Source organism: Carassius auratus, unplaced genomic scaffold (assembly GCF_003368295.1).
Source record: "Carassius auratus strain Wakin unplaced genomic scaffold, ASM336829v1 scaf_tig00014010, whole genome shotgun sequence".
Taxonomy (NCBI): Eukaryota; Metazoa; Chordata; class Actinopteri; order Cypriniformes; family Cyprinidae; genus Carassius; species Carassius auratus.
In genome coordinates, this window is record NW_020524466.1 from 1 (window position 1) to 22,414 (window position 22,414).

General features: G+C 35.2%; 1 protein-coding gene across 1 annotated transcript; it reads right to left on the reverse strand.

Annotated features, from left to right (window-relative positions):
• Positions 1–11,248: 11,248 nt before the first annotated feature.
• Positions 11,249–21,752, reverse strand: LOC113074223 (protein C12orf4 homolog). The gene is made up of 14 exons (XM_026246980.1): positions 21,616–21,752; positions 21,068–21,251; positions 20,822–20,967; positions 19,040–19,221; positions 17,941–18,040; positions 17,737–17,858; positions 17,289–17,395; positions 15,996–16,193; positions 15,751–15,879; positions 14,720–14,791; positions 14,433–14,635; positions 12,758–12,815; positions 12,505–12,572; positions 11,249–11,989 (listed from the first exon to the last, which is right to left on the reverse strand). Exons 2-14 carry the CDS (start codon positions 21,243–21,245, stop codon positions 11,897–11,899), a joined length of 1,656 nt encoding a protein of 551 aa, XP_026102765.1. The 5' UTR covers positions 21,246–21,251; positions 21,616–21,752; the 3' UTR covers positions 11,249–11,896.
• Positions 21,753–22,414: the final 662 nt, after the last annotated feature.

Below are 22,414 nucleotides of genomic sequence, written 5' to 3' on the forward strand. Positions count from 1 at the left end.
TACCTAATCTGAAATGGTTTTAGAATTGCATACCAGGTTAGGATCCTTTGATACCACCACTGTTCCTCTCACACACCACAATCCCAGACCTATTCAATAGCGCAACCCCTCTGCCCCTGCAGATAAGCTTTAATGGCTCTGAAGGGCATTATTACCATACAAACAGGCTTTGTGAACATTGAGCCAATGTTAGTAACTTGATATACTGAGGAATCAAGCCCTTTCAGTTAAGCTTTTATCAAGTCTTAAGAGTCTTAGAAACACCCTTAACAACAGCCGAGTGTCTGAGCTTGAAGCCGAGAAGAGCATTTCTCCAGAGTGACATCAGACCACAAGCAACAGTGGATTTCCAACCAAAAACCTCAGACGATATTCAACATGGTTTGGCTGAAACTGAGATGAGACCGAGGCGACAGTGCAGCTCTAATTCCACAATTTAACATTTCACTTTGACAAGCTATTTAGCAGAATATCTCTGAACATCTCGGACTTCATCTTGGACTGCTTCCTGATGAATCCTGGTCTTGATTGTAGGGAGGGTCCCAGCATAATTCTTCTCTTAACTGAGATCACACCGAGTGTGGGGCATAAATCTTATCTAGCATCCGTTAGCATGACCCCTGACCTCAGCACTTGATCCTGATCATATGATAAAACCTTCCCTCAAAGACACACAGCAGTTTGACATTTTGTTCAAATGTTGTTTAATAAAAAACACCTGGGTTATTAGTAGTAACATTTTAAGTTAAAATGTTATTAAGTTTAATGGTTAAAAGACGATATATGGTATAGAAATAAAAAAACTGTAAATGAATTACTGAAAAGTGCATTATAGAAATACTGTGAAGGTACAGTATTTGCTGATGATCCACATTATATCACAATGATTCATTTCCAGGAATCAGTTTGATTAGTCATTTCAATTAATCAATTCAGAATTTAATGTTTTGTCCTCTGCAATCATCTTACGTGCAGTAAAATGTTATCGTAAAATATAGACAATGTTTTCTATCTATTTTTTTATTATTTAAATCTGTGTAACAAAAGAAAATGTATATATACACTTAATAGTGTAGTAAAAACATGCCTGATATCATGGTTCTTCTGACTGAATTAAATCATTATTTCAGTTCATTTTAGAACAAATACATAATTGTCAAGATATAATTTATCGTCAACAATGCATTGCAAAAGCAAGAGGTTGTCTTTACTGAACTGCAAGATCCCACACTTTCTCACCCAATGGTATCAGGTTCAGATGCAGACACATAATCTGCCGAGCTGTTCACACTCAGGCTTTATGCAGCTCCCGGGAGAGAAGTGCTGAGTTATCTGATAGACACTGGATACAGGAAGACACTTATCAGGTCAAAGAGAGGAATGTGGGCTGCTGATGACCTGAGAGACACAATAAAGCAAGCTCTTGATCCTCTCTAATGGAGTGCTATGAAATTACTGGAAAGGTCTGGAAGGACGTAATTCAAAATAAATATATGATTCACATTACTTATTTTAAGCATGTCTGTGTGTGTGTTATATATATATATATATATATATATATAAAAACACACACACACACACTTTATTCATTTTAATAAAAAATATGTCAAATATTTTATTTTACATAATAAATGATCAGGAAAATGAAGAAATATGTCAAGCATTGCTGGGTTTATCATCATTCATGGCCTTCGCAAATACCAAACACTGGAATTTTCTTAGGTAGCTAGAGCATGACTTCATCGCCCTTGAACTTTCAAAGCAGCCAGATTACACACATACCACACACATTTCTCTCAGCAAGCTGCACAATTTGCTTTGAGGCAATATCAGGATGGAAGAAAGAAAGTGTTTCTGTTATAAAAATTTTTTTTTAAAAAAAACGTACCAAATACATTCAACAGCACTCACCGTCCACGTCATTAACTTCTTCTGCTACTTTCAGATTCGTTCTCACCCTTATTCTCCCATTATAATGTTCCCGACCTGTGTGATGGAAAACCCCTTGTGCGGGGCAGAAATTCTTCTCTTAGACACCAAAATCCTGTCACCTCAGGCCCCAAACAACACTAGCCCCACAACAGCCCAACGCTGATATGAAACAAAGAACGGATTCATATCAGTTCCACCTCAGGACTGTATTCTCTCCTTCCCCTCCTCTTGTTCAGCCCACCCACCAACCCCCTGATCCATCTCGTTTCCCTAGCTTAAAAACCCTGCAATAATAACCCAGATCAGGTTAAACTGCGTATAAGGACAGGCCTTTCTCACACCTCTACCTCCCAACCCTGAGGCCAAAATCTTCTACAGCCATCCCCAACCTCACCACAACACCAAAACCTAACCATGTTAGCCGAATTTAAACATTTTGTCCATAGAGCGTGAAAAAAACAAAAACAAATCTTGACCCTATTTACTTTCATCGTATGTACAAAAACAAAAGAAGACATTCCTCACAGAAGAAGGAGAGTCATACATGTTTGGAAATGATAACTCAATATAATCATTTTCAAGTTAAACTAAACCTTTAAGGTAAGAAAACTCAATGCAGCTACAATGAATGAATACAGATCATTACTAAAATCCATTGTCAATCAAGGATAATTGATTAGTTACTTCACTAAACAGAAGAGACTGTGTGTGGTACATCTTTGGCTGAGTGCTATGGATTGTCTTTATTGCGATGACTAAGTTTATTGCCATCTATCTTTGGTTCATTACACAGTGACTATGTTAGCACAAGGAATGATTACATTTTCTGAGAATACGACACACACTCCCAGTTACTGAGGAAAAACAGTCCTTAGGCCTGTTTATTACTATGAATCAGTCGATCTGTTGGGTATTATGTATGAGAAAAAGGAGGAAGGGATAAAAACACTGGGAATGTTGGTCAACCATTATTTAAAAAAAGCCCAATAATTTCCCTTGTATCACTCTGAAGGGGTTATTTCATAATTGCTTACATAAATAAATAAAGCTGCTTACTAACTTATAAGTGAAAATAGTAAAGAAAGTCTGGTTCTGGTCTGTATATTTTTTGATTCGCTATAAGAAGAGCCACCTCACTAGATTCATTTGTTCTGTAATCTGATTACACTGTCAGTGCTGTGTGTTTTTTATTCATTTAAAAGGACTGCCCCACTAGAATTATTTAATCTGCAGTCAGACTACACTGTTTGTGCTTTGTGTTTTCTTGATTGACTAAAAAGGAACGGCTAAGTAAAGTCATTCATCTGGAAATCAGAGTACACAGGTTGCATGGTTTCTTGATTCACTAAATAGAACTGGCTCCCTAGATTCATTCGCTCTGGAATCAGACTATACTGGCTGTGCTATATGTTTTACGATTCACTAAAAATAATCATTAAAGTCAATCGTTTGGAAAATCAGAGTACACTGGTTGGGATGTATGCTTTTTGATTCACTAAATGGACTGACTCATAAGTAGGGCTGCAAAACTTCTGAAACAAGACACAAATTTTGAAAACTTTCTAGAATTTTTGGGAATGTTCAAGGAATTTTTGGAAAGTGTCAGGAAATTTGCCAGAAATTTTCCACCCCCTTAAAACCCTATAAGAGTCGGATCATTTGGCAGTCTAACTACAGAAAGCTGCAATCGTCCAATCAAAATTAAATATTTCACAAAAATCACAATCAGTACTCAGTACCTCTATGTAGTGATAGGTATTCACCAAATGAGTCACAGTAAAACAGGTACTATTGAGCAGAAATCAAATGCCTCTCAAGATATATCAACAGCTTCTTCAATCTACAGTAACCAGCAGTCTATCAAAGTTCTTTGCACATTTTATTTTAAAAATAATTCATATAATCAAAAGACCCCCAAATTAGATGAAGTTTCAGTAGTGAATGGAACAAATGGTGCCACAGTAGCAGGCACAGCCTTGCAGCCATTCACGGGCGGAAAATTCCGTCACACAGGAGGCGCAGTTTGGAAATTACAATCATTCAGGAGCTCTTTCTATGTTTACTTGCCCATCCATAACAGGGATTGACTTCTTATTGCCTGCATCTCTTAAAACTCACCTGGTCTATTCTTGTAGATGTTTATGTCATGGTTTTGGAAACAGCTGAACTCGCAGTGTAAAGTTCTTTTCAAGTAGAATTTCCAGATGAAAAGACACTGGAATATGACTTGGGTGTGGATGTGTACAGTCTAAAAGACACACATAAGACGCTCAAACACTCACTGAATCAACAAAACGCTGAGGCGCTCCACCAAAAAACATTTATGGCACAACAATAGCCAAGCTGAAATGATCATCAAAGCACATGGCCATACTGATTTAAATCACAGTTTATCCTTTCAAAGTGTTCAGTGCGTCTCAGATATCAAAGGTCCTTCTATCCTTTTCACTACATGAAAGAGACCTTCTCCCCCAAACCATATTTCTCACTGTCGCTCAGACACGGAGTTACTTGAAAGGACAGTAATTCACAAACTTTCATTTCATCCCCTTTCTTTTTTTTATAACTTGGGGTTTCCTGGCATGTGCAGAATATGTCACAAAAAGAATTTATTGTATGTATAGGTGTGCTTTAGATAAAATATAGGAATAGAATAAAAAAATTAAGTTGTAGGGATGTACTAGGATGCAGGGTGATAAATATTAAACTGAAGCATCAGTGTTTATATATGAGACTCTTGTTCCACCCTTCAGTCCCTGTGACTTTTCTCTACCAACATCTGCTCTTATCCCAATGGGAAAATGACTCTAGACGAGTCTCATTTATCCTGTCCTCAGGGCCCCATGTACACCACTGTGATTTTGACCTGATACTCTGCATAAAAGTATTTCTTGCTATTAGAAAAATAGCTCAGCTTTGGGGCCTCCACTGCAGACATTAAATCTATGGATGCTTTTTTTCGCGACCCGTAATGAGGCCTCCATGAAAACACTTGGAGAAAAGGCTCTGAATTGAATTATGCACAAAATGCACGTTTAAGATGCAAAACGTCTAGCAGTCACGTTGCTGATGAGCAGCAGAGGCACATTAAACAGTTATAACTTACAAAGAAATCCTTAAATTGAGCTTTTAAAAGCCCCAGGAAATCATTCATGATGATAGGTTTGCAAACCTTGACTCATTTTTCTTTAGAACCAAAAACATAAACAGTTGAGACAAAGGAAAGACCTTGCATTGCCTAAGAAAATCAGTCGGTCTGGTACAGGGTTGAAAAATAAGTATTTTTCTGCTGACACAGAGAAGGGGACAAACATTTATATATATTTATATATATATATAGACAGATCGAGAGAGAACGAGTGAGAGAGATCAAAAATGACTTAAAAAAATGAATAGTTTCTATTTCAAATAAATGCTGTTCTTTTCTGAATCCTAAAAGGAAAAATATTAAGCATCATAACCAATCTTAACACTGATAACAATAAATCTTTCTTGAGCACCAAAAACAGCATATTTACATTTTCTATTCATATTACATTTATATAAAAATATATTGTATACATAATTTATATAAACTCGCACCTTTTTGCTGAAAAACTATGTTAAACATTACTATCATCTCTAAGGTGATTTGTTCAAGGACATACAAAAAAGTAGTCCGTTGTTGGGACTATACCAAACAGCATCTTTTCAAAGGATGCCAAAAATAACCGTTCTTACAAGGCTGCAACTCCCCAGTTCTTTGTAATAAAAGTTCTTTGAGACCACATACGCAGAGGCAGAAAATAAACAGTTGGTAGAGGGATGTTGAAACACAGTGTTCCCACATTCTGTGTCAGTACTCGGAGGCTTTCATCACTATTGTCATCTTGCCATCATGCTATTCTACAAGTGGGAGGGTGACATGACTGAAAAAAGCTACATATGAATGAATCCGAATTAATGTTCTTCAAATCATTCTTGCTTTTTTACACAAGATGGGTCATAAGAGGTTTGCCAACATTCTTAAGATGATGGGCAAATAAAACCATTTTAACCGCATTGCCTCTGGGCATGCAATACAAAGTGTTTCATCACAAAATCTACATTCACCACCATTGTCTTGCAGTCCTAAGAATACACCACATCAATCAGAGTATATATTTCATTTTCTAACTTGAGCAGACATCATAGCTCAGCCTGGCCTTCGCTGGCAGCTCCAATTATTTACTGTAATCCAGTCCAGCAAACATTAAAAGAAATGAACAACTTGAAAGGAATAAACTGAGCCAAGAGAATGGAAGGTGACTTTCCAAAGCTGGTTGGAGGCCATCCGAATCCTCCAAACTTGGCCCTTTGGTGTAGACATGGAGACATCATTCACCCCAAGCCAAAATGGCAACAGCTCTGTATTACAGGTTAGTGGGGTAAACGCTGACCTTGAGGTGAGGGGAGGCTTTCTGGAATGCATTTGTCTTTTAATGACAGTTTGAGCTCCACCAAAAGAGTTTATAAAACAAGTTGAGTTACAAGGCGAATTACAGTAGCTAAATTAGCTAAATTCCAGAAGTCACCTGCTTCTCATCGGTTGATATATTATGGGTAACTAGAACAGGGTGACTGGAACACTTCCTGGATATACTGAGGACAGATCAATATGCAAAAGGATCAACAAATAATCTGAAGCAGTCCGTTTGCCCAGGAGTTTCAGACAAAAAAAATATAATTTGTTCCTTAGGATCATGTAAATGTCAGAAAAACTTAGCATTATAATATAAGTACTAATAATGATTATAATAAATATATATAATGTAAAATATATAATATATAATGTAAAAAAAATTGGCAAAACAACTTCACAATTTTCAAAACAATAATTATAATCATAATTATTAACCTCAAAATAACTGTTTATCAATAGTAGTAGTAGTAATAATAATAATATAAATAACAACAACAATAATTATTATTATTACTATATTTTATTATTATATTTACATTTTTTCTTATAGTCATTTAGATTTCAAAACAACTTTTATTATTATTATAGTTATAGTCTATTAGACAATGAGTTCCAGACAACAAAAATGTATTACGGTACTTTTTCTTAAGACCATTTAAATTGCACAACAACTTTGCATTGTATACATATATAAACATACATAATGCATTGTATACATATATAAACATACATAATACATAATCAGCCATTTAGATTGCAAAACATTCATAATAATAATTATTAGTAGTGGTTGTATTGTTGTTGTTATTATTATTAATATATTTCCCGACTTATAAATTAAAATAACTACAATTATTATTGTTCGTGTTATTATGCAAAGTAGTAAAATTTAAAAGTGACTCAAAAAAAAGTCAGAAGATCACCATTTAACTTTCAACTAAAATGTTTTCTCTTGCACAGCAGTAAAGGTGCTTCAGTATAGTCTAGAGGACTGAAAGAAGAGCATGTGTTATTAAGAAAACAAAACACCTAGACCGGCTTAAGAGGCTCTGCAGGTTGCGTGATGTGATCTGCTGTTGTGTAGTATTAGTCGAGCTGAGTACAGCTGGCCTGGCAAGGGAATTCCGGGTGATGAAGATTTCTTAAGGAAGCAGCAGATGAGCCCTGTTAGTGCTGGATCTCAAGCCCTAAAGCATCTTTATGCTCAGCTAAACTTAATGAGAAAAATCTTACTAAATTAGGTTTGTCTGTCTGGTATAAAAGAAACATAGCACAGGCACACTCCACTCTCCCACTGAGAAATTAGCTTTCAAATGTGTCATTTTCTGTTTATTAAATAGTTTCAGGCGAACAATGTCATGAGAGACTGCTATAAATAAATACTTGTCTAGACTCCCCATAAATATTGTCTAGCTGTCAGCGGTGACTCATAATAACTGTGCTGGTGGATGGAAATGTGACCAAATATAACCACCTTTGCAGCTTCAGTTCATTCCGCTTGAAAATATGAACATCTGAACCAACATGCAATATAACATATTTGGTCATCCTGCATTTGGTACTAACAGACATTGACTAAAACATTGATTTCTCAAAATCCTTTTTCCAGGTACTGACTAATATGACAGATTCAATAAACAATTCAGCAATTATTTTACTGTTATTATATTGGTACAGCCTACTACACGCTTAAAACCAAAGCCACATGTACATAATGTTGTTTATTATCGTCAATTTCGATAACAGTAAAGAGTTTTTCACCTGTGTGCTTCGGAGTGGAATATATTCGAATAAGACAGTTCCTTGTTCGATGACTCCGTTCACTCAGAATCTTTCAGACCGATTTTAGGAACTTAAACGCGAGACTATAAAAGAGATGCTCGTTAATACACTTAAATATGCCTAGACGGCCAAAATGCCATCCATGCACAGCCACAACATGAGGCAGAGACTAAACAAAGTCTCAAAATACTTAAGTATTTACCTCCCCCACAGCCATGTGTCAAAACAGCGGGGGTTTCACCAAATGTTTACAGCTTTAGAAATTATTCAATAAAAATAAAAAAAGAAAGAAAAAATAATCGACTCTAATTGTTTAACAGTCGATGTCATCCTGGCACTTGGCACGCCATACATATGGAAACGCAGAGCAGGCTACAAGAAGTTTTAGAGTTTAAATGAGTCAAGCTTTAAACGTTAAACTTCCCAATAAGCAAACCAGCTGTCTGTTTCTACAGTTAAAAACAAGCTAAATTAAACCTCACGCAAACAACGCTAGTCTATGTGTATGTATAACGGTACAAACATGTTCGCTGTTATCCTCTACAGTGATTTAATGCGGCGCGAGCATTATCATGCAGGAAGCGGAAGTTATTTTGATTCAAAGATCAAGTTTCTTGCGTTTATCATTTATTTGGAAACCTGTCTTAGCTCGACCACGTCAGTTACTCAAAGTAAAGCTCATATATACTGTATAATCACTTCTATAGAGCAAGGAACAGGCTTGTCTTACCTTCCAGACGCGGCTCTCGTGTGTCCGCTCGCTTCCACGGACGCTCCACTGTTTCCCAACTTTGTGGGAAGGACTCAGTGACGTGCTGGAATTATCCGGGAAAAAAGACATGAATCTCAGCACGGACAAGCGAGGTGTAGAGGGTGGGTTAAATCGCATTCACTTAGTTCTCTTTTTTTTTTGGGGAACCAAATGCCTATTTTACTTTAGACACGGGGAACGTTTTCATTCATGTTCCTGAATTTGCATCTATACAAGATTTTCTAATTATATTTGCCCTGAAGAAGGCTACAGAGGCCGAAACATAGCCAAGTTGAAATAAAGGCTTTTTAATTTATATTCCTTGTGAGTGCCTCAGAACTATTGTTTATTTGGGAAGATTTTCTAATTGTACTTATTTTTAACAAAATAATTGCTTTTCTTTTAAATGGAAAAATATACTTAAACCCCCAATGTATAATATAATACAGTATAATAATGTTGTATAATAACACATATATAATAAGTAGCATGTAAGCAAACCAGCTTGCTGGCTTGACCATCTTAAACCAGATTAAGCTCTGCAGGGTTATTATCATAAAATATGGAAATAGGCTTTCTTATCTATCTATCTATCTATCTATCTATCTATCTATCTATCTATCTATCTATCTATCTATCTATCTATCTATCTATCCACCATACCGTATAAATAGCTATCTATCTATCTATCCATCCATCCATCTTTATAGAGTGCTGGGAAATGGCGTAATAGGATTACGTAATCAGATCCAAAAATTAAGTATTTGTAATTAGATTATATTACATTTTAAAGTACTTGTAAGCAGACTACAGTTACTTTTTTATTGATTACATATTATTCACACAACAGCAAGGAATTATTCATAATTTATTGGTTGTCCCTAATTCTTATTTTTTATCTTTTAAATTTAAAACAAATGTTTATTCATTTATTCATTTTTTTTATTATTATTATTAGCTTCTCATTACACTCTTGAAAGTCTTGCAGTTCTTTCACAAACCCCAGTTTATGATCTTACTGAAATCAATGTCAAAAGTATTCTGTCTATCTAGACCCTATAGCCAGCTAGAACACTGTAACAAAGCTACATTTAGATAAGAATATTTTTGTTGTGCTGTCTTTGTGTTGGTCTCTGAGAGGAGGAGCTGTTACGGCAGACATGCATACTTAACAGAACAGTCCGTGCCACTATCAGATCCCATGAGGAATGTCTGGGTCTGGCTTATACTACTGTTCAAATGACACATCGCAGAAAACTGTTATTAAACTGAGTGTCAGCTTCTTTTGACAACATAATTACCAGGAGAATACACTTTCCAATTATTGATTCTACCCTTTTGTGTATAAGAAACACATGTAGACAGTGTGCAGATGATAAGCTCTAATTAAAAACGAACACATCCTACACTCATCACACAAACAGGAGAATGCAGTCCATCTGGGAGTGTGTTCAATGTTTCGGCCCGGCTGAATAAGCAGTGCTCTGTCAGGCACAGTTGTTGGATGGTAAGGGCTCAGATGGCTGAAGAGCAGGGCTGTGACATTAAAACAGCAAGTGAAGGAGAGAGAGGTGGTTGTGCTAGAGGGGCCCGCACCTATGTCCCCGACCCCTACCCCAGACTGAGGTAACCAGAGACCAGATTTCGCCACTAACTGATACCAAGAATGTGAGACATTTGGGGACACATTTCCTTCACACCAGCTCTCTGAGTTGAGCGCCAATGACAGCGAGACTGCAGAGCCATTAGGGACAGCTCGAGTTCACTTTGCTATGGACAGCAGCACAGTCTAACACTTTTGCTGCCCTTTAGTGACCTGTGTGATCAGGTATGATCCACTCCAAAATACATCTATCATATCAAATGAATATATATGTACAGTGAGTTGTTAAAAAAACATTGGCCAAAACATATACAATGGACGCAACAAAAAGTAGAGTAGAACAGCTGAAATTATAGAAAAAAGCGAATAATGATAAAATTCAAAGTTGATTATAAAATCCTACAACAATACATTTTTAATAAATCCAAAATTATGGTGTTACACACACCCACACAAATATATATATATATTATGATGCAGCAGACCTGCAGTAAACTAAACTCATTTTATCAATACATTTCAAATTAATTTGATAAAGTGAATTTCAACATATAATTAGCATGACAGTAGTTTTGGACAAAAGGCTAATCTAGATGCAAATGCTTTAACTCTGATTAGCCCTACTTTGCTACTTTGTATGCTAATATCCTCATTAGGAGGAATCCAACAAAACACTTAACAGGCATTATTTAATATGTAGATTTTTTGTTGTTGTTGTTGTTGTAAAGGCTTAAACAAAAAACCTTGACAAAGTTTTCTTACTAGCCTGATCAATGAGCCTATTAAAGATTTGATACTGTTTTCAAATGCCCCACTTTCCAAAGATTACACAGTTCAAATATAACTGCACACATGCCAGGGTTTAACTGGCACCTAATATACAAACACATGGTAAAACACTTAGAATGCTAGGAAGGTTGGTTTCATTTGACATTTGGAATCAGCAGCTTTGGTTACCTTACACTACATGTGAAAGCTACCGAATACAGCGCCACCTGGTGTTTGTGGAGAGGAATGATGACACGAGGGGCCAAAGGTGGTTGACTGCAATGCAGCACAAACACACAGCTTGTCTTGGCATTACCTGTTTCCCATGAAGCGTTAGGTAAACAGCACTCGCAATATGACAACAGCTAAATCCCTGAACACTTCCCTCTCATATTTAATGTGTTCTTTGATGTGGAATGTACAAATCTGCGAGTTCCAGTGAAAATTCATGACTGAAATAATCAGGACATAGTACTAAGCCTCCTGTGGCAGGATCACATGACAGTGCACATCAAAACAGCTCACGGTTTGTACTTCTCTGAAAATTAAGAACCTAAAGTGACAAGATGTCCTCATATTGCCAGCTACAAGGGCAGATGTGTCGGTGTGTGTGGCTTGTTTAGCGTTTTGACGTTAGCGTGAGCGTCGAGGAGACTCTGAAGATCTGAGGCAGCATGTTGCTCAGCTGGTAGAACATCTCCTCTGAGATACTCTGATGATCAAAGAAAATCAGAAAGACAGATTGATGCCACTTTCTTAAATCGCTAAAAAATTTCACTTTGTTAGTAAATAAAACAAATTAAGCAATTATGCTATCATTCAAAAGTATGTTATTTTGCAATTAAACTGATCAAAACTGACAGTTAAAAAAACTGAATCAAATAAAGGCTGTTCTTTTGGACTTTCTATTCATCAAAAAGAATCATGGTTTCTATTTCTATTCTAATATTAAGCAGCACGATTGTTTTCATCATAGATAATAATAAATGTTTCTTTAGCAGCAAATTTTCATTATTAGAATGATTTCTGAAAGATCATGTGACACTGATGACTGGAGTAACTATGCTCAAAAATTAGATCTGCATCACAGAAAACACTTTACATTTTAATACAGAAAACAGTAATTCTAAATCGCAATGGTATTTTCACAATATTACTGTTTTACTATATTTTACTAACCAAAATTAGACCGTTAGTTATTAGACTGACCGTGAGGCCAAAACGTACCTGTGGAACGAGGAACTGGACGGTCCGTGAGATTCCTCCATCCCAGGAGGCCATTTCCATCATAAAACCTGGAAAAACCAAAGAAGATTTCAATTCTTGTACTCTAAGCATTATTACATTATTTGAGATGATAGAGAAAATGACTTCGGTAGGCATTTAAATGTAAACAAGACTGGTTAACTACACATACTGACCTTATAAAGTAAATAGTATAATTTACATTAGATATAATTTGAGATCTTTGCTTGCACACCTTTCACACACTTGAAGACCAGCTCAGCTCGTTTCAGACACCAGGGAATGGTCATCTCCTGAACAGACGAGGAAAAGAGAGAAAAGAAGTCAGTGACTTTTCTGAGATAATATTTAACCATGTGGGTAACCAGGGTTCAGACAAACCAAACCACTCCTTGAAGAGCAACATCTGCACATAGTGAAGAACTACAACTTCTCATGTGGGACTATTCAGATCTCCAATACATTTCTCTTTGTTCTTAAAACGACATGATATTTACATTAACAATTTGAATTCATTTACTCCTAATAAAACCATATATTTAATATTTCCTACCTAATTGATAAATATAATTTTTTGATGGCTTATTTATGTGTAACTGCTAAGCTAATCTTGCCGTTTTCTACAGACATCCACAGTAACAATTATTTTACAGACATACGTCCTAAAACTAATCCTATCCGAATCGAGCTTAAGACCTCAGCTTTAAAACCGTCCTCGGCCTTTGGCTGGGAGAACACACAGTTCCTGTTCAGATGAAACACATTTCCTGAAAACTGAACATTCCTCAACATGGGCCTGTGGTCAGAGAGGCTGTGATTGAGGCTTTCATTTACCCACAACTGGTCAGTCCAGACGGCCTGATCCAAAATAGACCATTTCTAAATTAGGCGATGAGTTTTGAGGTTGAGGATCCAAGTTAAAAAAGACAAATTAATCGGGTTTGATCCTAAAGTTAAAATTAGGACGCATTATTTCATTTATATGTCAAAAGCTGGTTATATACTGTCAGATATTAGATATTTAATTGCATATGCTCTTTTCCTATTGTTATTCAAATGACTTTTGCTGTCATGTTATGCTCACTAAAGATTATTCTTTAGGATCAGTAATAATTTAATAACACATCTCAAAAAGAATATCCATTTTTAACTAGATTATAAAGTTGTAATGGCCCAATTTACTCTAGCATTTAAAAAGATTCTTTCTTTATATTCATTCATTTTAATAAATACAAAGTAATACAGAATTGTTTCTAAGAGACAGCATGTCCTTTTTATTTGCCGCACATCAGTGCAAGTCAGATCACATGCTTTCGCTTGTTAATAATTTACTGTAATTAAGTGTGCACAATGATGCAATATTTTCAAGGATTGTAGAAATGCATACTGAATTATAGAAACACAGACCACAAGTGAATACAAATCTTTTTGCTTCTTGAGGGCAAATACATAAGATGATAAGTAGCATGATGCAGGTGGTTAAGTTTGTTTGCCTGTGCTAGAACTAGATGCCAATGTAAAGGCCAAATCCTCAACAATTCCCACAAAAAACACACATTTAAGTGATGGTAGTTGACAGACGAAAGCGCTGGAACACCCTTAGAAAGTAGAATGTTATAGATCCCAGTAATAGAAAGTTGAGGCTCGGTTGGGTTTTTGAACACCCTACGATACGGGCAATGTCCTCAACTACCATTTTTACAGATCAACATTGTGTGTACCAACTCAAAAGCTCAGAATGTGGACACTTTGAGGAGTTTAAACCTTGAAACAATCCCATGATTTCCTTCACAGATGCTAAAAAAAATAAATGTTAATATAAATCACTGTTTGTAAGTGTATGCAAAACAGTTTAGCAGTAAAAAAAGTGTTTGTTTGTTTTTAATGAAAGATCATTCATCTACTCTTACCTCTGACATGTCATGCACCAGCAGCAGTGGGATGGTGATGGTGGTGATGTCATGGGTGCAGCAGACCTTCAGGATGTTCCTCAGGCCCATGATGGCTGGGTCCCGTGCTGTGATGTTTCCCGAACGCACATTATCATCCACACAGAGGTGGAACACAATATGAACCTCAGACAGGTTTGAATGGCGTGTGATGTAGAATTCACCTGAAAGAAAAGAGAGCTCAGCATCATCCAGTGTTACGTCTGATCCAACAGAGCGCTAAAAGCATAAGCCAATGTTTAAATTACCTGGCACGATATTGGAGGAATTTCTGTCCATGATCTTATTTTTGTCTTCACTTCCTCCATTTCTTGGCATCTCTATAAAACAGATCAATGAAGTGTATTAGTGCAATACATTCAAATATGTTATACTTCACTTTTAAGAATGTATTTATGATTATTTAAAAAAATATATTACTGTCATATATATATATATATATATATATATATATATATATATATATATATATATATATATATATATATATATATATATATATATATATGTCATAGTACGGTAATTGAATTAAGAAGGAAAATTTTCTTACCTGTCATATAAAAAAATGAATAAAAATTAAATAATGAATTTAATTAATGATATCTAATCTAAAACTTATTTTTTTAGGACAATCAGGCTGGTTTTAACAAGGCTGGGAGGATGTGCTTAAAAATAAATGAAAATTAAAAAAATGTAAAATATCAATTAATAAAAAACTAATCTTAACCGTTTTCCTCCCAAAAAATGTATTTAATATTATTTAGTTCTTATTTTGGTGTCAAATGTGACATGGACATAAATATTTCCATCTTTATCAAAAACATAAAGAAAAAAATCACTAAGGCTGCAATGTTTTTGATAAAAAATACAGTAAAAAAACAAAACAAACAAAAAAAACAACAGTAATAATGTGACCACAAAATAAAATCTGAATGTCATTGGTTAATTTTTGCAGCAAATCACTTAAAAAAACTTTAAAAGATAATATTATGGTAATGTGTTCTCTCTTTCAATCAAAGTTATGTAACAGTGTTCATAAGATACATAACAGTTATTACAAACCGTTAGCAAAATGCAAAACTGTACCAGAGCATTTCACTTTCTGCCAAAACATTTGTGCACGTTGAAAAAATGTGTATCGCGTTACATTGTAGCTAGTCCCTGTCGAATGAAACTGGACACTTCGTCGCAGTAGGACTGAAGTCAGATATGTGATGGTGCAATGCAGAGGTGCTGGTTTTGGCCGGACACAAGCACACGCAGTTGTTGTGTCACTCACCGGGCTGCTCTCTCTGCTTGCTGCTGCGCTGAGCTCGAGCGTACAGCACCACCTGCTGGATGATGTCCAGCTGCTCATCCACTCTGGGGAAGTGGAAGTCTGTGCACTCCTGAGACACTGTTGCAAAGTCTGATGCCATAGAAAGAATGGGAAATGTTACTGTTGTTTATATTGGTTTCAAAATCCTTATGATTTTGACTTCTGTTGATCATTGCAAATGAAAACCTACAAATTAGACATGATACCTCTCTTGATGCCGCTGTACGAGTTGACTCTGTTGTCGACCAGCAGCACCAGGCCGCAGAGGGATGTGGAGTACAGCGAGAGAGCGGTCTGCAGTCGCCGTAACTTCACCCCACTGCTGCTGTGACGACGGTGCTTACAGAAGTCCAGAACATCAGATCGCACCAGACGCAGATTGTGCATGGTCTTCAGCTGAGCCCCTTAAAGACAAGTATATCAAACAGCTATATATTTGTATCCATTATATTTTATTTATTTAAAAATGATACATGGTTAGATGTAATTAAATATTCAATATACACTACCCTTCAAAGGTTTGGTAAGATTACAAAATAATAATAATTGAACAGGGACTTCTTATGCCTCTCAAATAAAGGGCTAACTTTTATTTGATTGAAAATGTAGTAAAATATTATAATAATGTAAATTAACTGTTTTCTATTTTAAGATTTAATTTATTAATATTAAAATGTTTTTTATTCCTCTGATGACAAAGCTGAATCTTCAGCATCATTACTTCAGTTTTCAGTGTCACATGATCCTTCAGAAATCATTTTTATATGCGGCTCTGGTGATCTAGAAATATTTCTTACTATTATCAATAATTAAAAAAGCTGCTTAATATTTTTGTGGAAATCACTGTAAAACTTTCAGCATTTATTTGAAATTAAAATGTCTTTAATGACAACTTTGATCAATTTAATGTGTCATTATTGGATATTTGATTTGTAATCTTTTAGATATTTATCTGTGTTAATACTAAGTTCAATAATTGTTTTAAATGCAATTTTTTAGCAAGTATCAAAATTATTGTCTATGACTCTTATCATTCATTACAATGTTGTAATGCATAAATGCACATATTTAAAATGATTTAAGTTTTTAAGTGTCTTATTTGGCTAAAATTATATAGATTTTTCCATTTGTATTGAGCGTATGGTATTACACAGATTTAAAATCATTGCATTCTTAAAGTTTTGTAGGGTGAACCAAAAAATATTGGGACCCTTAAGCCACTTCTAAAATATATAAATGTCATTGTACTAGATAATAAACTATCAAACATTAGCATAAAAAATATCCAAACAAAAAAGTAACAAAATTAGGCTTACAATTGAGCTAAACTGCATTTGGACAATTTCAGGTTGCAAAATTAAGTGGAACATGTCCACTGCACTTCAAAACAGATTGAAAACACATTGCATGTAGGCGCAAATGACCATGGCAGTTTGTTTTATGAGGGTATTTTTATGCGTCGTTTTGTAGCAGCCAATGTTTCTAAGGAAACACCATACCTAAGTGGATAGTGAAGCTCTCCTCCAGCTGTCGCTGCTCCTCGAAGAGCCGTGCCCCCGCTTCCCCTGCCTCCCCCAGCTGACCCGGCTGTACCTTGATCTCCTCGCTGAAACACAAATAACGGGCTCAACTTCTGAAGCTCTTCGCCGTCCATCAATCACAATGATAAGCACAGTTGTTTTGCCATTGGATCAAGTGTGACACTATTCACTCATCTGCTAGACGGTGTCAATGTGGCAAAGCGGGGATGTCGTAAAGTGTAATCAGAACTGAAACTGCGGCTAATGTGGTGGCAAGAATGAAACCGCTAAGACAGTATTTCTTGAGGAATATCTTTGTCCGTATCCTTGAGGATGTTACATTCTGCTCCTCTGAGTCAACTATTCATTACCCAGCACTATCATTTATCAACTCAATGCCATCAGTACCTTTAAAACTTTCACTTACTTAATTGTACTGTTGTTGGGGTTCTGTAGGTCCCGGTGGAGCTTCATCACCCATTCCTGATACTCATGTTTCTGGATACCTGTGACTTGCTTCAGTTCACTGGCCCACTTGTTCTCCAGCACCTTCCCATTTTACAAAAAAACATTCATATGTTTTATATTATTATTATTGTTCGTTTCAATCTGACTGTCAGTTTGGTCTTACTTGCTGTGCATCGAAGTGTTGGGCAGCCACAGTGTTCACATCCTGGTCACACAAGCTCTTTCCCAGCTCCTGCATCACTTTGTCCATCTCAACAGCCTGTCTGTAAAGACAAATTTCATATGCTTTTATAGTAGGAGTCAAAAGTTCAGGATTTTTTTTAAATGTTTCTCATATGAAGAAGCTTAAATGTGTGATAACTCTTATTTATTTAACATATATAATTCCTAAATGCTTTCATGCTAATAAAATCCATGACTAATACAATCTATGTCAATAGTATACAATAATTATTACAAAATATATTTATATCTTTATTCGAAGATGCATCCAATTGTTCAAAAGTGACAGCAAAGTCATTTATAATGTTAAAAAAAGCGATTTAAATTTAATTGATCTCATTTAATATAATCTAATTTATCTGACAAATGCCTCATGCATCAATATTGAGCTGCACAACCTTTTATAATAATAAGACATTTTTCTTGAGCAGCAAATCAGCATACTAGAATAATGTCTTATATGCTGATCTGTTGGATCTTGAATAATAATGTTGGAAATTCAGCTTTACCATCACAGGAATAAATTATATCTTAAAATGCACTGAAATAGAAAACAGTTTTACTAGAGAAAATAATCATAATAGTCATAATAGACCTCTTTCAAAAAAAATAGTCATAATAGTCATAATAGACCTCTTTCAAAAAAAATAATCATAATAGTCATAATAGACCTCTTTCAAAAAAAATAGTCATAATAGTCATAATAGACCTCTTTCAAAAAAAAAAAAAATATTAAATTCTAACTGACCATCACTTCACTTTGGAACTGTATTGCATATATTAAAAATATAATAATTTCAAAGTAATGTAACATGTGTAACATAATTTGCTATAGAAAAATAACATTAACAAATATAAGTACTCCATTAGACAACAATTTGCAGCTAAGCAAAACATCTTATTTCTGATCTTTATAGTTGCTAATTACTCAGTATGGTGGCATTCTGCATTTATGCTGGGAGCTCATTATCCAAATTACACTCCCTGGCAGTTTTCCTCATAAAACAGAATTAGATCTCATAACGCTCTTCCAAACGAACCTCTCCTGAAGTTTCTTGAGCTCCACGTCTCTCTCGCTGATGAGCTCAGAAACACTAACAAAGTAACTGTGCTCCAGGTTGAGAAGAGTCTCTGAGGCCGGTGAGTGGATCAGTTCATGATAAACACCTGCAAAATCCTCGTCCCAGCTGTGTTCTTCAGGACGGGCATGTTCCAGTGTAGTCTACACACAGAAATGATACAAAACACAGACATTTCGCAGAGATCCCCAAGAACTGAGTACCAACTAGTCGAACACTTGAACTAAATGAATTGGTTTACTTCAGTGTTTATTCTTATTTTTAAATCTTGATGTTTTTATGTTGTTCATACTTTTTTCCTAAATAAAAGCACAAATAGTACATCTATTTTAATACTTCACGATTCACTTTTGCCCTCGTACTCTGAACATACAGAACCTACTGGAAGCTTAATAACTGCTCTAAATAAAAACATAAGAATCTTTTCACGCAGACAACCAGGTGGTCGTTAAAAGGCCATCTGATGAACTTGAAATAGATAGGAAAGCATCCATGTGTATTTATGTACGGCTGCTATAAACTGTTAATGGTTATCCTATAACAGTGCTTCATAGGAAAGGGAGGGGGCGGATTCTGCTTTCTTTTTATAAGTTCGCTGGAGCAAGTGGAAGTAGAATTTAAACTGCAATACTTTGAACTGCTAATGCAGATGGTCAGGTCAACCTTCTTAAATGTGGAAATAGGATAGATATTCAGTTTCAAAGCAATTTATTGTCCGTAGAGTCAAAGTGATTGATTGACAACTCATTTTCAGTAATATTTTCTATTTAATGGCACTGAGAACTAAATTTGAACTGACTGGTGCTAAATAATGACATAACTGTTTCCTGTAGAGCTGCTTATAGCTGAATTATACTCGTTTCATAATCACTGATCATTGGCAAGTTATTAAACTGCATTGAAACCACACTGAACTAAATTGAGCTGATGTTATTTTTTCTTTCCTGTTTATTCATGTGAAGCGGTTTTGAAACAATTATTGCATTAAAACACCATATAAATAAATGTGACTTGACTTTTGATTAATAGACGTATTAAAAATTATTTACGAAAAATTAAAAATAATTTAGAATTAAAAAACAGAACCACGCAATTTCTTTGAATTAATACACAGAGAAAACGATAAGTATGACAGTAGATTGTTTGGTAACACTTTAGAATAAGGTTCCATTAGTTAATGTTAGTTAACTACTTTGGTTAACATGAACTAAGCAAGAACAATCCTTCTACAGCATTTATAAGTCTTAGTTCATGTTAATTTCAACATTTACTGATGCATTATTTAAATCAAAAGTTGTGCTTGTTAACATTAGTTAATGCACTGTGAATTACCATGAACTAACAATGAATAACTGTATTTTCATTAACTAACATTAACGAAGATGAATAAATACAGTAATAAATGTATTATTCATTGTTTGTTCATGTTAATTAATACATTAACTAACATTAACTAATGGAACCTTATTCTAAAGTGTTACCGATTGTTTTTTCCCAAAAAAGTCTGAAAGTCTGCTGAACACAACACCATGTAATATAAAGCAGTTATTACGCAAAAATACATGAAAAAAACATATCATACATGTTTTATTATATATTTTAATAACCATAACATGTAATTAAATAATTTAAAATATACATTTTTAATATAAAAGACAATAGGATGGACCTTAAAAATTGCTAATGTGTGTAAAAATGGTGATAGGAGAAATGATTATCAGTAAACTGAGTCTGTGCTCTTACCTCAGAATAGGCCTTGGCCCATGAATTTGTAAGTCTGTTTATGTCGACCTCTCCGTTAGTGAGTCTCTGCAGGGCTGCTTCTGCCTCCCGGTCATAATCCACTAACGTTTCCCTCTCTATGAAACTAACCAGGCTGCTTTTCAAGTCTAAAATCAATGCAGAAACGTTAGTTAGAGGCTCTACTGTACAGTAAGATGCATTTACAATCTGATCATATGCACGCTCAAATAAATGTTAATACATTACCATTTTCTACAAAACAGGGGATTTTATGAAGCAGCATGATCCTCCCATGAAGATCATTGACATTTTCTCTGAGAGGGAACTGAAGTGGTACTTTGAGGACACAGTGATTTTTTCCTGCCGTAAATTCAAACATAAACTCCTTTTCTATTGTGTTGGTTTTCCCTTTGTTTTTCCTCATCTTCACCTGCATTTAGACAACAGACATAGACATAATTATGCATATTAATTATGAACGCTGTCTAAGTAGGGTAGCTTCCTATCCTAATAACCTAACAACAGAAATTGTCGTTACACAAACACAGACGTAAGTTTCCGTTCATAAATATAAGCAAACCATTTCAATTTTGTGATTTACAAATGCTATTCAACAACAGCTCACGTGAATTAACTGAGTGCTAAGAAACGAGTTCGTGCTAGATGACGAAACCACAATATACTAACTGAAATATATTTGACAATTAGATCTAGCATAATTATTCGGTTATTATTCGTGCATTTTTCTAGTAAAATGTACAATATTATTTGCTTGCGAGACACTTCCTGCTTACCTCCACTTGTTTTACTCCGCTAGCTGTCAGCTGATCCACTGGTTTGTGATTAGTAACAGCAGATTCCACACGAAAAGAGACTCGTGTGGTTTGTTGTAGCCTGCCCGTAATTTAATTTTAAAATTATTTTCACAATAATTACTGATCAATACTTCAGACCAACATACAGGCCAAAGGTCAGCTAAATATTATTTGCAGAAAGTGTTTCGTTCAACACAAAATCCTGACGAATGTTTTTCATATGGTCTAATCGGTCTAATCCAGTGGTTCCCAACCTTTTTCAACTCGCTGCCCACACAACCAAACACATATGTTTGCGCGGCCCACTGCAGAAAAAAATAACTGACCCCGCTATTGTTGGGTTAATAACTTAGTACTCAGAAGCTAGATCGTTAAATGTCTTTTGAATGAACTGGCGGTTTGGCACCGCTTGGCACAACAACTGCTGTTGTTCTGTAGCATAGTTACAGTTTAATATTAATTTTTTGTTATATGAAATTGTGTTATTATGTTATGACTTAGACATTTTTACATTTATTATTTCTTTTTAAAGTTATTGATGGCCCACCTTCAATGCCATCGAGACCCACTAGGCCGAGGCCCACAGGTTGAAAACCACTGGTCTAATCAAAACAAAAATTATTTTTGAATCCTCTCCTTCTCATATCGGTAAATTGACAAGCAAACACTGATGTGTAAATACTGAATAAATTATATTATATATTTAATTTGTAATTAATACCTCAATAAATCATTGGTCATGTTTTAAAGATCATTCTCAACATGCTTTTATAACTAA

Bases quoted from the DNA above. Each gene is read 5' to 3' on its own strand.
- LOC113074223 (XM_026246980.1), bottom strand. From the start codon at position 21,245: ATGAGGAAAAACAAAGGGAAAACCAACACAATAGAAAAGGAGTTTATG. The intron at 14,636-14,719 runs GTAATTTAAACA...CTTTTCTTTCAG, and splicing joins TTCCTCCAATATCGTGCCAG to GTGAATTCTACATCACACGC. The intron at 12,816-14,432 runs GTAAGAGTAGAT...TCGTCTGTTCAG, and splicing joins TGGTGCATGACATGTCAGAG to GAGATGACCATTCCCTGGTG.